This window comes from Myxine glutinosa, chromosome 5 (genome assembly GCF_964187855.1).
Source record: "Myxine glutinosa chromosome 5, kmMyxGlut1.1, whole genome shotgun sequence".
NCBI classification, from domain to species: domain Eukaryota; kingdom Metazoa; phylum Chordata; class Myxini; order Myxiniformes; family Myxinidae; genus Myxine; species Myxine glutinosa.
The window spans coordinates 190,508,954-190,525,744 of NC_136265.1; the positions used below are offsets into that span (position 1 = coordinate 190,508,954).

Here is a 16,791-nt window from a genome sequence, read left to right on the forward strand (position 1 = left end):
CCTCCGCACCTGCCCATTCCCTCCGCTCCTCCCCATTTCCTCCGCACCTGCCCATTCCCTCCGCTCCTCCCCATTTCCTCCACCCTCTTTTGTTCATTCCATATTTTTCACTCTCCCTCTTGAATTTGGTCCCCTAACACAATAGCCTCAATGCTGTAGATGATGATGACCACTCCTTTTTGCACTGTGACGATGCATAGGGCCACCGAAGAGGTTTCTCGGCTTTTGGGCACAATCCTGGACAGGTTGCCACTCCGACCAATGTACTCGAATGGCTCATTCATCCCAATAAGCTGGTGCGCATTTTGCCGACCTCGGAAGGATGACAGGCTGAGTCAACTCACCTGGTGTTAATTCAACGGCTGACAGGAGCTCGAACTCAGGACACAGATATCTTAAACCAGAAATCTTAACCGTTAAGCCAACACCAGGTTATCAAGACTGTAGAGGACACCCACAAACTTGGTAATGGCATAATCTTTCTCAATACACTGTCTCCAAGCAAAATGTCCATCTTGTCTATTTCTCAAATGTCTATCCATCCAAATATGTCAGGTAATATCCATAGTGGGGGGGCCAGGGGGGGGGGCTATGTACTCAATTTCAAGTTCGTGTGCAGTTCATGTTAATTTTTGGCAACCACTATAAATATATTCTAGTGGGTCATACTAATCGGAAAAATGATGTCGCCATTTTTTTCTGTTGACCTTTAGTGACCTTGACTCAAGGTCAAAGTTCAAACGTCATTACAGTGACCATACTTCATTCAAAGTATATCGACCTGGGTACCAAATGTGGCAAATTTCGCAAGGAACATTGATTATGACATTTGTTTCGTCATTTGACCTTTCGTTTTTTTGCAATTTATTTACATCACATAAAAAAATGTAAATCTCCAAAAATAATATGAACTTCATAAAATATCACAAAAAAATAATATGAAATTTAAGTTTTTATTTGCATCACATTAAAAAAATGTAAATCTCCAAAAATAATATGAACTTTAAGTTTTTATTTACATCACATAAAAAGTGCTTCTGAACTTTACTTTTGCGTTTGTAGGAGCAATCACTTTCACGCTGTAAAGTCCAACAGTAGTCGCCCATCATGTTTGGATTGAATCGGCCTTGATATCGAGTCTCCATGATGGCAATTTCCTGGTGAAACCTTCCTCCATGTTCATCACTGACATCACCAAGATTTTGTGGAAAGAAGTCCAGATGAGAATGGAAGAAATGTATCTTGAGTGACATTCGAGCATCGAGCGCCTGGTAACTCTTCAACATCTTGTCCACAAGCTCTTCATAATTTGGTGCTCGAAAATTTCCAAGGTAATTGTTAGCAAGAGCCACAAAGCTATCCCAAGCAACGCTTTCCAGCTCAGATAGTCTCGTTACAAAGTCCTGATTAGTGAGTACAAGACGAATTTCGGCTGTGGCTGATATTCCTATGGCATACTGGTTCTCAAAAACTGGATGTGCTGGTGAAAATTGGATATCATAATCGAAATCTACAGGTTCGTGTTGATTAGAATCACCTCAAAATATACGAGAACCATAAAACTTTTAAAATTTCGTTGACCAGTGTAATTAGATTGGACCCGGAATATGAATCCGAAATCATGTCCAGAGTTGTCGCACAGATGTACAACTCAAAGTTGAAGCCTTTTACCCTTTACCAGGGACACAAGAGTAAACTCTGTTATAATCCTTAAGGAGATCATGGAAACATCTACAAGCATAAGAGTTTGTTCCAAACAAACAAACAAGAAGACGTCATGCGGAGCAAGATACTTGCAAAATCCCCCCTCCCCCACCCCCAAGAAAACAAAATTCCATTGACACAGCAAATTGTCCATTTCATCAAGATTAAAATTGACAATCTTGATCAAAGCTCGGGTCAACAGGAAGAAAAGTGACGATTTTTCAGATGAAAAATGATTTTGGAAGGTTGACCTTGAGTTGACCTTTGACCTTTTGACCTCAAAAATAGTTAGTTTCCCTATTTAGTGACTCAATGTTCAAATGCTGTTCAATTTTCAAGTCAATCGGATGAAAATTGAGGATTTTAAAAACTTGGCCTATGTTGACCTCAAAAATGGCTGGTGGATGAATTCAGTGACCATATATGCAAGTCCTCTTAGAATTTCAAGTCAATCGGATGAAAATTGAGGATTTTTAAAACTTGGCCTATGTTGACCTCAAAAATGGCTGGTGGATGAATTCAGTGACCATATATGCAAATCCTCTTAGAATTTCAAGTCAATCGGATGAAAATTGAGGATTTTAGAAATTTGGCAAAGTTGGTGACCTTTGGCCTATGTTGACCTTTTGACCCAAAAAACAATAGGCTTCTCAATTGGGACGACCTATACAACTTGGTGAAGTTTCGTGACGATCGGTTTAGAATTGTGACTTGTAGGCCGGTGACAGACAGACAGACAGAACCACAAACGCAACCGACGAATATACTTGAAAAATCTTCGATTTTGCAAGTAACAAATTTCCTCTCTCATAAATTGACATGTATCATGTATGTATCACAGTATTATATTTATCAAATTGCTCCTGGATCATAGACTGATGTGTGTAGACAGACAAAGTGAACCAATTGGTATGGTGTCCATGACGTCACACATCGTGGGTGCATCCATGTTGGAAAATGCACTAACCTGATTGGTTGATGGTGGATACACGTCACCATGGTAACACGCCTTGGCAACGCAAAAGAACAAGGATTCCCAGGTGGATGTTGAGTTTCCTCCTCCGGTGTTGTCCGTGTCAGTGTTGTCCGCACGCTGGGAGATTGTTGTTGCCGCCTTCGACTTGCCGAGTGAAGGTTCGTTCGATGGAGGAGGAGAGCACGTCCTCCATCCGTGCGGTGAACCCCGCACGAACGAGCCATTCATCGTTCGGTGCACGGCAATCCGGATACCGTACGTCCCTCCTTCGACTGTACGTTCCGTCCTCGGCGTGCTCAGGTGTGCGCAGAAAATCAGCGATCGGCACGTACAGTGTGAATGTTTGATTGTCGTTTACAATTGTGTGTAAACTACTGTAATTTCACTGCACTTTCAATAACCACGGACATGTACGATATATGTACGATATAGGCCTAACGGTACTTTAGGACTTGTTATTAGCCCCACCCGGCATATCTGGAGATAGAGTTTTACAATCACGTGTCTGTGTGTGTGTGTGTGTATGTATGTGTGTGTCTGTGTATGTATGTGTGTACACGTTGGTCCATTGGACCAAATTTTAATTGGGGACTTTTGGATCTTCGGCAACTTTTGGGTCATCGGGACTTTTTGGTTATCTGAATCTTTTGGGGGCTTTTGGATCTTCGGGATCTTTTGGCTCTTCGTGGACTTTTGGGTCATCAGGGTCTTTTGGGGACTTTTGGGTCCTCATGGACTTTTGGGTCCTCATGGACTTTTGGGTGATATGGATCATTTGGGTCATCAATGACTTTTGGGTCAAGTATTTTGGGTCCTTGGGGACTTTTGGGTCATGTGGGACTTTTGGTTCCTTGGGGACTTTTTGAGCCTTGTGGACTTTTGGGTGATCTGGGTATTTTCGGTCATCAAGGACTTTAGGATCATCTGGGTGTTTTGGGTCCTCAGGGGTCTTTTGGGGCATCTGGGTCTTTTGGGTCATCAAGGACTTTAGGATCATCTGGGTGTTTTGGGTCCTCGAGGGTCTTTTGGGTCATCAATGACTTTTGGGTCCTTGGGGAATTTTGGGTGATTTGGGTCATCAAGGACTTTTTGGGGACTTTTGGGTCCTTGGGGACTTTTGTGTCTTTTGGGTCCTCGTGGAATTTTTGGTCATCTGGGCCATCTGTGTTAAAGGGTCTTCCGAGATCTAAGGGGTCTCAGCAGTCTAAAGGGTTAAAAGGTACATTTGAATAGTACTTAATTAATTGACGTCAAAAGGTATGACACACATGCACACGCACACACCTCCATTTATAGTAGATTCAATTCCCGTGGATTCCTTGTGCAGGCTGTTTTTACGACGCCATCCATGATGCGCCGATGTAACGAATCTGGCGCCGAGAAACCGTGACTTGAGATGGTTATTGATCACGTGGTTTGCTTTTGCCTTGATCCGTGATTGGAAGGATGGTGATTACATGTCCAGTGTGCGGTGTATGGCACTGGTTCGTCGCTATTATTTTATTTTTATAAATGTAAATGAAAAACAAGGCATTTCCCGCGACATGATATTTCTGCTGAGATTATTTGATCCCACATAACATTATCACGCATAACGCCGACTCTGAGGCGAATGTGTCTGGCGGCTCCGCCCCCATCAAGCTGATTGACAGTCATAGCCACGCCTAGGCCTAGCCCAGTCCCGTTCTTTTACATAGGAATGTCGGTTTCCGTACTTTTCGAGGAATCCTTTCAAGCTACGAGAATTAAAATACCAAAGGATGTTTCAGGAAGTAAAACTCTGTCGAATGGTAGCAGAATCATTGGCATTGATGGAGGCAGCTCGGAAATATGCCGTCTGAAGATAAGAAGATTATTATTTTTATTATGAACAAGAAGAATTCCCGGGTTTGAGCGATCCCGTTTTTTTGCTTTATTTCGCTTTTGCCTTTGTCTGGAGAATTGAAAAGTGATCCCTACCTGTACAATCAGCTGAACAGACCAGGTAGGATCTCATATGTAGCCGAAGCGAGTTGTTAAAGAAGATAATCAAACTTTAGTTTTGAATGTAGCATGTAGCAATGTAGCATTCCGTCCGTCCGTCCGTCCGGGCTGTAACTTTTTTACCATTCGAGTTTTGTCATCAAATTTTCACCAAAGCTTTATTATGATAATACGGAGAAGGCAAATGGATAACTGTCAAAGGCAAATTGATAACTTTGTCAAAAAGTCAAAGGTCAACATCACATAACGTCATCAATTTTCATGCAATTGACCTGAAATTAAAATTTAGCATTTGAGTTTTGTCATCAAATTTTCAACAAAGCTTTATTATTACTAGGGCGTGCCCGCACGTACGTGCTTGCCCGTACGTGCGTGCAAAAAAACATGCGTGCAAACAACAACAACAAAAAAAAACTTTGAAACCACGTGGCAGTAACGACCACAGAACCCCCCCCCCCCCCTCTATTTACATGAAATGGTTTGGTCCATTGGCAACTTTGAAACCACGTGGCAGTAACGACCACAGAACCCCCCCCCCTCTATTTACATGAAATGGTTTGGTCCATTCGCAAAGCCAAAGCGAACGGCTTGCGAGTACGGTGACCATACCTTGGGAACCACTTGTCCGATTAATTTCAAACCTTGAAAAGGCACATCCTCGGGTCCCCAGCAATATACCTGGCAAGTTTCAAGTATATCGGACCGGTAGTTGTCGAGAAACAGCGGTCGCATACAGACACACAGAGATTACTGGAATTATAGATAGACTAGGGCGTGCCCGCACGTACGTGCTTGCCCGTACATGCTTGCCCGTACGTGCGTGCAAAAAAACATGCGTGCAAACAACAACAACAAAAAAAAACTTTGAAACCACGTGGCAGTAACGACCACAGAACCCCCCCCTCTATTTACATGAAATGGTTTGGTCCATTCGCAAAGCCAAAGCGAACGGCTTGCGAGTACGGTGACCATACCTTGGGAACAACAAAAAAAAACTTTGAAACCACGTGGCAGTAACGACCACAGAACCCCCCCCCCCCCCCTCTATTTACATGAAATGGTTTGGTCCATTCGCAAAGCCAAAGCGAACGGCTTGCGAGTACGGTGACCATACCTTGGGAACCACTTGTCCGATTAATTTCAAACCTTGAAAAGGCACATCCTCGGGTCCCCAGCAATATACCTGGCAAGTTTCAAGTATATCGGACCGGTAGTTGTCGAGAAATAGCGGTCGCATACAGACACACAGAGATTACTGGAATTATAGATAGACTCGGGCGTGCCCGTATGTGGGTGCAAAAAAACATGCGTGCAAACAACAACAACAAAAAAAAACTTTGAAACCACGTGGCAGTAACGACCACAGAACCCCCCCCCCCCCCTCTATTTACATGAAATGGTTTGGTCCATTCGCAAAGCCAAAGCGAACGGCTTGCGAGTACGGTAGAACCCCCCCCCCCCCCCTCTATTTACATGAAATGGTTTGGTCCATTCGCAAAGCCAAAGCGAACGGCTTGCGAGTACGGTGACCATACCTTGGGAACCACTTGTCCGATTAATTTCAAACCTTGAAAAGGCACATCCTCGGGTCCCCAGCAATATACCTGGCAAGTTTCAAGTATATCGGACCCGTGGTTGTCGAGAAACAGCGGTCACAGACAAACACACAGACACACAGACACACACACATACACACAGAGATTACTGGAATTATAGATAGACTAGGGCATGCCCGTACTATATATATATCTAAAATTATATCCCCCCCCTCTATTTACATGAAATGGTTTGGTCCAAAGCGAACGGCTTGCGAGTACGGTGACAATCCCCCCCCCCTCTATTTACATGAAATGGTTTGGTCCAAAGCGAACGGCTTGCGAGTACGGTGACAATCCCCCCCCTCTATTTATATGAAATGGTTTGGTCCAAAGCGAACGGCTTGCGGAGTTTGGTAAAGAAATCGCCATAGCGTGCACAAAGGCGCAGGAAAGCGAAAGAATGGCAAATTAGTTTTAATTAGTTTTAAAACATAGTTTAACGCCAACATAGTTTGCCAACGTGAAATAAATGAATACGCTCTCAAATGTGCCGTCCGAGGCAGAGTCTGTTCGGCACGTTCGGCACACGTGATAGCTTGCTGCTCTCTGATTGGTTGAATCGTTTTTTGGACATAGCTCGGTAACTACTTGTCCGATTAATATGAAACCTTGAAAAGGCACATCCTCGGGTCCCCAGCAATATACCTGGCAAGTTTAAAGTATATCGGACCCGTGGTTGTCGAGAAACAGCGGTCACAGACAAACAAACACACACACAGACACACAGACACACAGACACACACACACACACACACACACAGAGATTGCTGGAATTATAGATAGATAACTAGCAGAAGTACCCGGCATTGCCGGGCGGGGGAAGGGAGGGGAGGGGAACGGGTGGGGGGGGGGGGAGGAGAGGGTGGGGGGGGAGGAGAGGGGGGAGGGCAGAAGAGGGGGGGGAGGGGAGAAGAGGGGGGAGGGGAGGAGAGGGGGGAGAGGGGAGAAGAGGGGGGGTGGGGAAGGGGAGGGATGGGAGGGGGAGAGGGGAGAAGAGGGGGGGATGGGGAGGGGGGGGGGAGGGAGGGGGGAGTCAAGTCGGAAGTCATTGTCGTCAGTTGAATGTCGCATTTATTTTTTACTAGGACGTGCCCGTACGTGGGTGCCCGTTCCTTGGTGCGGCCCAGCATCTAGTCGAGACCCAGTCACCCAGGCCGATCACCCATTCCGACCCCAAATTCCTCATCGACGATAACTAAACAATATATTATATGAATCGCACCGTACATACCTCCTTCTAGATCTTGTTCTTGTCTTGATATACTCACTCAGGCTCACTCTATCACGACTGAGTCCTCCCAGCTCCTCCAAATGGCGCCCGCTACGCCTCGAATTCACATCGGCCACGCCTACGCAACAACGTGTTCTGTGATTGGCTGGCCTACCCCGCAACCTGTTCTGTGATTAGTTTTGTAAATAAATCGCCATAGCTCGGTAACTACTTCTCCGATTAATATGAAACCTTGAAAAGGCACATCCTCAGGTCCCCAGCAATATATCTGGCAAGTTTCAATTAGATCGGACCCGTGGTTGTCGAGAAACAGCGGTCACAGACAAACACACACACACACACACACACACACACAGACACACACACATACACACAGAGATTACTGGAATTATAGATAGATTCCCTGTCAAATGGCATTGGTCCCGCATTCCGAACCCGGAAGTCGGACGTCATTGTCGTCAAATAAATGTTTCACTCTCTGTCATATGCCGTTGGTCCCATGTCAATCGGATGAAGTTGAAAAATTAACGTTATGAAGTTCCCTTAGGACGTACTGATTCCGAATATGAAGTTGAAAAATTAACGTTCCGAAATACACTGATGACGTCATAATTTTAAAACGCGAAGTTTTTTAAATTTTAAGGTGTGCTGTAGTTGCTCTGAGACGTACCGATTCCGAATATTCCTTTGGTTTTGCTCTGCGATGAGTAGTTCTCGAGTTATAAGAGGACACACAAACAAACAAACATACTTTACTGCTTTATATAAATAGATATGGAGTATGCAAATTAATAATTTTATTAAAAGGTCAAAAGGTCAAGGTTACATAAAATCACCAATTTTCACCCGATTGACCAGAAATTTTAAGAATTTTCATATTGGTGACTGAATTGATTCACCAATCAAAAGCTGGAAGCTGATTGATCCCCTCACTCCTGGGGAGGAGTGAGGGGTCATTATCCACACACGTATTTCTGGTAAGCAGAGGATGGGAGGAGGGTTTAAATGCAGGATTATATGTGTGTTCTTCTTCTTCTTCTTTTGTATGCAGCACATGGATGTGAGTAGCGTCATTCGCTGAGTTGCTGCTGATGCAACGCCCCCTATAGGTTAGGGAAGGTAATTGTTAAGGTGTGCGACGATAGCTCATCTACCCTTCGCGAAGGCCATCGTGGGCAAATCTCGGCCCAGCTATACCAACTAATGCTGACAGACAGGACACCCAGATTAATGTCCATCCAAGGGTCTGCACACACATTGAGGCCTCGCCACACCTGCGAGATGTCAGGATGACAGTTTGTAGCTGAGCCAAGATATTGACCCAAGCTGGACGGCTCAGAGGTGAGTAAGCACACTTGTAGGGTGTGCGTGTGTGTGTGTTTGTGGTTTTACTTGCTTACTTGCCCACCCCATTGCTTCCCTTTTCTTGTTGCAGTTGCCCATGAAAGGTCCCCTAATACAACGAAAGACCTTGTTTGAGAGCATGTTGGATATTGGTTGGTCATATCCGTTGAAGATCAACCAAATCTGAAAACATCAACCAGAGCCAGAACACAATGAACAGTACTGCCTCACACCTCCTCCAGGTGAACACAAACATCACTTCCCAGCTGCGTGTCGGCACTGGGATCCACAGTGTGGCCCTCACTTTGTGCACCATAGTCATATGTGCGCTCTTCCTCATTGGGACTTGCAGTAACCTCGTTGTTCTGTTGTCATTTTTCGACCCTGCCCTCCGCAAATACCGAAATCATTTTGACTTCATGACCCTAAATCTCTCGCTGTGTGACCTGCTGGTGTCCTGCATTTCAGGTCCTGCACTAGCGCTTGCATTGCTTCTAGGAGCAAGGTCTGCCGCACCACCACCACTATGCCACGGAGCACAGCTCCTTTCCTCGGCTTTCCCGTTGCTCTCCATACAGACAGTGACTGCCATTGCTGTTCAGCGCCTATTTCTTGTTTTGGGTCACCGGAGGGATAAAGGCACCACCCAGATTCTGGTGCTCCTTGTGGTGCTTCTTTTGTGCACTCTTGGACTGGTCACCTCTGCCTGTGCAGCATTGAATGTAGCTCCAGCCAATGCTCATGGCGCATGCACAATATTTGGGCCTACACCGGCCAGACACTCGGTGGCGGTGCAGCTTTACGCCGCAGAGTTCCTTGTATGCACGTGTGCAATCACCATGGTGTACGGGTTCATCTCACATGTGCTTCTCTGTAGGGCACACATTCACAAATGTGCTATCATGACGGTCAAAGAGGAACACATCGGTGCTCCCTCACCTCACTCTGTGGTCCCACAAGTCACAACCGCCTCCTCCAAGCTACATCATCCACCTCGAGTAACTTCTATGAGCAAAGATTCCAAGGCTTTGGCCACATGTGCGCTCATCACGTTGTCGACACTTGTGTGCTGCACTCCGATTGTGGTGGCACTCGTTCTGCAGACACTTGGGTCCTGCGGTGAGCTTTGGTTGAGCCAGGTCCGCGCCTGTGCCTTCACTTTGCTCTTCGCAAAATCCGGTCTCAACCCATTCTTGTATGCACGTTGCAGCACCGGTCTGCGACGGCGACTTTCCATGCTGTTGATTTGTCTCCATAAACGACAAGAAACACTCCTCCAGGCCAAGTGCTACAGGAGCAACGAGAAGCCTTCTCGGCATGATGAAAACAACCGTGTACACTTCCTTTCACCAAAGCATCAGCTTTCCCTCATAGACAAAGCGTGTGGGCCAAGCTTGTCATGGGTCGAGTCCCGGTCTGAGCTGCAAGGCCTTGCACCACCTGCTCCAAGTCTCTGCACTTTCCTCATAGATAAAGTGTGTGGGCCAAGCTTGTCACGGGTCGAATCCCGGTCCAAGCTGCAAGGCCCTGCATCACCTGCTCCAAGTCTGTGTAGCTTTCCCTCATAGATAAAGTGTGTGGGCCAAGCTTGTCACGGGTCGAGTCCCAGTCCAAGCTGCAAGGCCTTGCACCACCTGCGCCAAGTCTGCGCAGGCACCTTTGTCTCGAGCCCTATTGCAGCATCCACAGCAGCAGTTCAGACTCAGGAACAGGTAGCATTGCACTCATCCCATGCAAGGATCGTGCTTTGGGCATTTCCTCGGATACAAAAGATGTAGCCATGTTGGACGATTTTGTGACTTGCAGAGATTCGGCCACTGGAACACACTTTCCTTTGCCATCGGTGTGAAATTCCATCATCCAGTTTCTTTCACGGGTGTGGATATGGTTTTCCTTGCAACAGGCAAGCCTTTTCAAAAGCAAAGCATGGTAGACATAATTTGTCCTGCATTATGTTATGTTTGCAATTCACATGTTTATCATTGATTTTTATTTTTATTTTTTTGGGATACAAGATCGAGGCTCGTGAAAGAGCTAACATTAATCACACAAAAAGACAAACCGACACACAAAACACAAAAAACAAGGGGAGCGGCAAACAAGATGGGGAGAGAGGGGGAAGGACACAAACACAACATTTGAGAGCAGGGACATCGGGAGGACTTGGGGGGAGGTGGGAGAGGAATAAAACATATGAACACTGCAAGGACTCTGGGGTGAATTACCGGGGGTAGAAAAGATCAAGGTTTTCGATGGGGGAAGATAAGAGATGGTGGTGAACAGCTGTTTTAAAGACCTGGAGGGAGGAGTGGGATTGAAGGGAGTGGGGGAGTTTGTTCCAGAGGCGGGAGAAAAGGGGAATGAAAGAGTGAAGGTGAGCAGAGAGCCTAGACTTTAGCAGTTTAACCATAAGAGGGTTGCAGGCAGATCTTGTGCGACCTGAAGGAATATTGGGGGGACAGAGCACAGAGAGAGCTGGGGGAGCAAGACCGGAGAGGAGTCGGTAGAAGACAGAAAGACCACCAACCTGCCTGCGGTGAGTGAGTGAAAGGCCCTCGGAGTTGACTACATCGCAGGAGATTCCAATGATTCTGAAAGCTTTGGCCTCAACAGCGTGAAGCCGAGCAAGGTGTGAGGCAGGAGCACCAGCCCAGAAGGGGGAACAGTATTCCATTGAGCTGTGGATGAAAGCCTTGTATGTGGTGAGGAGCTCAGGTGTGCCAAGGATGGACTTCGCACGACGGAGGATGCCCAGTCGGCGACTGGCTTTGGAGGCCAGCTTGGAAATGTGGTTTTCCCAAGAAAGATCATGGCAGATAGTGAGACCCAAAAGCTTGAGCGACAGAACTTCTTGGAGAGGATTGTTGAGAAAGTAGATGGGAGGGTTGTCCAGTCGGTCCTTTCTGAGAGACATTGTAAGAGTGGGAGATTTGTCAGGATTGAAAGACATGTTCCACTTTTTTGACCAGTCTGTGATTTTGTCCAGGTCTGCAGAGAGTGAGGAGGCTGCAGACTGCCAATCTGAGGGATGAGGAATTGAGCGGCAGATAGTGGAGTCATCAGCAAAGAGATAGAGAGGATTTTCCAGAGAGTCGGAGAGATCATTGATGAAGACCAGAAATAGCACAGGGCCCAGAACACTACCTTGGGGAACTCCAGCCAGAACAGGAAGGGAAGATGCGAGAAATCCATTCAGGGCCACACGTTTTGGAATATGGGAGTGACGTCATCGGAAACGGAAATGACGGTTAGGGTAGAAAGTGTGGGAGGAGCTCAGAGAGGCACGCGGTTTGGCATGAGGCCTGAGGCCGAAGGCTTGGTGATTGGTGATTAAACCGTTGACGTTCGCAAGCAGTACGTTTCGTGTGATTACTGGATACAACACATAACTGTTGTCGTTTGGTAACTGCACTGTTAGTCATATCGTGAATCCGCCCCCATGTCTTGAACATGCTACCTCAGTAAGGTTGTATTGATTTTGAGTTTTCATTTGCCTCGGCCTCGGCTTGTGAGTCTTAATTATTACATACTAGCAAATACCATCCTCGCTTAGCTGATTCGTTTGATACCAAGAGAGGGGGATCGAGGAGAGAGAAAGAGGGGGGAAACTAGGGAGAGGATGGGAAACAGAGGAGGGGAGATGGGGGAGAGAGGAGAGATGGGGTGATGGAGGAGAGAGAAGAGGGGGGAAACGAGGGAGAGGATGGGAAAAAGAGGAGGGGAGATGGGGGAGAGAGGAGTGATGGAGGAGAGAGAAGAGGGGGAAAACTAGGGAGAGGATGGGAAACAGGAGGGGAGATGGGGGAGAGAGGAGAGATGGGGTGATGGAGGAGAGAGAAGAGGGGGGAAACTAGGGAGAGGATGGGAAACAGAGGAGGGGAGATGGGGGAGAGAGGAGTGATGGAGGAGAGAGAAGAGGGGGGAAACTAGGGAGAGGATGGGAAACAGAGGAGGGGAGATGGAGGAGAGAGAAGAGGGGTGATGTGCCACTGTCTTACTAATGAGTGTTGTCCGATTCAAAATGTCCGTCTTGGAAGCAAACACAAACTCTTATGTCGTTTCTGGATATATCACAAACAAGATGCAACTATGATTATGAAGACTCTTGTGGCGGGCACAAGGGACAATAATTCCGCGCACCAGTGGGTGGCGCGAGCGTCCAGGCGGGGAATGAAAATGCCTGCCCCGCCTTTCGACCGATCGGCCACGCCCGGGGGCAAGGCGTGGCCTCGGGACATAGATGTGGGCTCTAAGCTCGAGCCCGCCCAGTGCTGAAGTGCGAGCTCTTAATGAAGACTCTTGTTGTATCAACGCGTTGTGGCCTACCTCTCTGGCAATCGAGTCGTGTGTGCACAGCACCACACTGGTGACCCCGATTGGTTCAGCCGTTGCTGACCCCTGAACGCGCCATGGCTACTAACGCCGTCGCAATCCAACTCCCGGAGTTTTGGGAAGCGCAAGCCGACGTTTGGTTTGTGCAAGCCCAAGCTCATTTCCAACTCCGGGGCATCACGGCGGATGAGACCCGGTACGACCACGTGGTCGCCGCCCTCGGGCCCGGCACTGCCGCCCGCGTCATGTCCATCCTTCGGCGCCCGCCGGGCGACCACAAGTACGAGGCACTCAAACGTCTCCTCCTCGCCACGTTCGGACTCACGGAGGTCGAACGTGCCGACCGCCTCCTGGACCTTCCCGCCCTCGGCGACACACGACCATCCGTCCGGATGGATTTCATGCTGTCCCTGCTTGGAGACCAGCACCCGGATTTCTTATTCCGAGCACTTTTCCTACGCCAGCTACCTGCACAGGTGCGCCTCGCGCTGGCCGGTTCCAAAATAACGAAACCCTGCGCCCTGGCTGGAGAGGCCGACAAGTATTTCGCGGCCTGCGACACGCGGTCGGTGTACGGTGCTGCCGTAGTGGATCCCGGCGCGGAGGCTCCAGCGCCCCCGGCTTCCCTCGTGGCCGCTGCTACGCCCCGCCTACCACCGCTGCCGCCACCACCACCGCCGCCGGCACGGCCGCCGCGGGGGCCACCGCCGCAAACCTGGTGCTACTACCATGCCAGGTTTGGCCGCCAGGCTAAAACGTGCCGCCCGCCGTGTTCTTTTGACGGGTCGGGAAACGACCGGCGCTCACTTGCGGCCATGAGCGTCGGCCATTCCGGCAGCCTCCTGTTCATCACGGACACCTTGTCCGGGCGCCGTTTTCTTTGCGACACGGGAGCGCAGGTAAGCGTCCTCCCTGCCTCCACATCCGACAAGCAAGCAGCGGGCCGGGGCCCCGCTTTGCTTGCCGCCAACGGTACACCCATCCGCACATTCGGGAAGCGTTGCCTCTCACTGCGGTTCGGAGGGCAGCGCTTTCAATGGTCGTTCGTTACCACCAGCGTGCCAATGGCCCTGCTCGGCGCGGACTTCTTATGTGCGCATGGGCTGTTGGTCGACGTTAAGCGCAGACGTCTCGTCCAAGCCAAAACCTTCAGCTCGCTCGCTTGTTCGCTGAGCGGCTCGTTGAGCAGCTCGCTGAGCGGCTCACCGAGCGGCTTGCCAAGCGGCTTGCTGAAAGGTTCCCTCCCGGCGAGGTTAGTCTGCACGCTTCCGGCAGCGGACGAGTTTACCCGCCTCCTCGCCAGTTTCCCGGCCCTCACGCGGCCCACCTTCTCAGCGGTGGCTGTCAAACACGGGGTGGAGCACCATATCCCCACGGTCGGGCCACCGGTCTACGCCCGGGCACGCCGACTCGACCCCACGAAGCTCGCCGTGGCGAAAGCAGAGTTCGCCACGCTGGAACGGTTGGGGATCGTACAGCGCTCCAACAGCGCTTGGGCTTCTCCTCTGCACATTGTGCCGAAGCCCGGCGGAGGATGGCGGCCGTGCGGTGACTACCGCCGGCTCAATGATGCCACCACCCCCGACCGCTACCCGGTCCCGCATATCCAGGACTTTTTTTTTTGTTTTTTTTTTTGTTTTTGTATACTGAATCGAGGCTCGTGAAAGAGCTAACATTTACTTCACAAACAAATCAACCAGACAAACAAAATATATAAAAAGAGGGAGCGGAAAACAAGATGGGGAGAGAAGGGGAAGCACACAAACACAACATTTGAGAGCAGGGAGATGTGTGTAAGGGAGAGGGCTTGGGGCGAGGAGGCGTGGGAAGGGGGGGGGGGGGGAGGGAGAAATATAAAACACAAGGACACCAAGGACTTCCAGGACAGAAGTTGGTATTTCAAAAAAGTGGAATTGGGGTGAAATTAGCGGGGGTAGAAAAGATCAAGGTTTTGGATGGGGGAAGATAAGAGATGGTGGTGAACAGCTGTTTTAAAGACCTGGAGGGTGGAGTGGGATTGAAGAGAGTGAGGGAGTTTGTTCCAGAGGCGGGAGAAAAGAGGAATGAAGGAGTGAAGGTGAGCAGAGAGTCTTGATTTTGGCAGTTTGACCATAAGAGGGTTGCAGGCAGATCTTGTGCGACCTGTAGGAATATTTGCGGGACAGAGCCCAGAGAGAGCTGGGGGGGGGCAAGGCCAGAGAGGAGTTGGTAGAAGACGGAAAGACCACAAACCTGCCTGCAGTGAGTGAGTGAGTGGCCCTTGGAGTTAGCTTCATCGCGGGAGATTCCAATGATTCTGAATGCTTTGGTTTCAACAGCGTGAAGACGAGCTAGGTGTGAGGCAGGAGCACCAGCCCAGAGGGGAGAGCAGTATTCCATTGAGCTGCGGATGAAAGCCTTGTATGTGGTGAGGAGCTCAGGTGTGCCAAGGAAGGACCGCACGACGGAGGATGCCCAGTCGGCGACTGGCTTTGGAGGCCAGATTTGAAATGTGATTTTCCCAGGAAAGATCATGGCAGATAGTGAGACCCAAAAGCTTGAGTGACAGAACTTCTTGGAGAGGATTATTCAGAAAGTGGATGGGAGGGTTGTCCAGTCGGTCTTTTCGGAGAGACATCGTAAGAGTGTGAGATTTCTCAGGATTGAAAGACATGTTCCACTTGTTTGCTCAGTCTGTGATTTTGTCCAGGTCTGCAGAGAGTGAGGAGGCTGCAGACTGCCGATCTGAGGGATGAAGAATGGAGCGACAGAGAGTAGAGTCATCAGCAAAGAGATACAAAGGATTTTCAAGAGAGTCAGAGAGATCATTGATTAAGACCAGAAAAAGCACAGGGCCCAGAACACTGCCTTGTGGAACTCCAGCCTGAACAGGAAGAGGAGATGAGAGAAACCCATTCAGGGCCACACGTTGACTACGACTAGAGAGGAAGTCCGCCAGCCATGCGTGGAGATTTCCATGGATACCAAAAGAGCAGAGTTTGGTGAGCAGAGCGGGGTGCCAGACCGTATCGAAGGCACGTGATATGTCAAGGGAGACTGCTCTAATTTCCTGTTTGGCATTGAGGACCTCCATCCATTGTTGAGAAAGCAGAAGCAGCATGTCCAGAGTAGAGTGTCCAGGTCTGAAACCAAATTGATGATCAGAGATCAAGCCATTGGAGAAGAGGAAAGATTTCATATCTGAAGCAATGATGGATTCCATGACTTTGCTGATAATTGGGAGAAGGCTGATTGGTCTGTAGTTGCTGGGATCTGTTTTTGCACCTTTTTTGTGCAAAGCGGTGATGTTGGCAGATTTCCAAGCAGATGGAAGATGACCTTGAGCAAAAGAGAGGGTGAAGAGAACAGAGAGAGGGAGTGAAAGAGCGGAAGAACAGGATTTTAGGACCCGTGGGCTGATGCCGTCAGGTCCAGTTGCAGAATCCGAGTCGAGGGTTGACAGAAACTTTTCCACCTTGTCAGGAGGAAAGGACACAGAGTCCAGAAGCAGCTGGGTACGGTGGGTACAGAGAGGGATGGGTTTGGGACACAAGATTTAGAGGCAAACACAGAGTTGAGGCATTCAGCTTTTTCACGTGCGGAGTCAGCCGTGTGGCCATTTGAGGTGAGGGAGGGGATGGAGG

General features: G+C 48.8%; 1 protein-coding gene and 1 long non-coding RNA gene across 6 annotated transcripts in view; one reads left to right on the forward strand and one right to left on the reverse strand.

The window, feature by feature from the left end:
• The window catches only part of LOC144892443 (uncharacterized), a 474,675-nt gene that overhangs the window by 81,385 nt on the left and 376,499 nt on the right, over positions 1-16,791 (reverse strand). The gene's annotated exons all lie outside the window — the stretch shown is intronic.
• Positions 962-10,878, forward strand: GPR75 (G protein-coupled receptor 75). Of its 5 annotated transcripts, none has more exons than XM_068115229.2 (2): positions 962-2,980; positions 8,544-10,878. In XM_068115229.2, exon 2 carries the CDS (start codon positions 9,049-9,051, stop codon positions 10,402-10,404), a length of 1,356 nt encoding a protein of 451 aa, XP_067971330.2. In that variant the 5' UTR covers positions 962-2,980; positions 8,544-9,048; the 3' UTR covers positions 10,405-10,878. The 5 variants fall into 5 exon arrangements, with proteins under 5 accessions (XP_067971330.2, XP_067971333.2, XP_067971328.2 ...); XM_068115232.2 differs by having other exon boundaries at positions 8,928-10,878; XM_068115227.2 differs by lacking the exon at positions 962-2,980 and adding an exon at positions 3,633-4,664.

What these genes read in the sequence shown, in the direction of transcription:
- GPR75 (XM_068115229.2), top strand. Translation starts at nt 9,049, where the DNA reads ATGAACAGTACTGCCTCACACCTCCTCCAGGTGAACACAAACATCACT.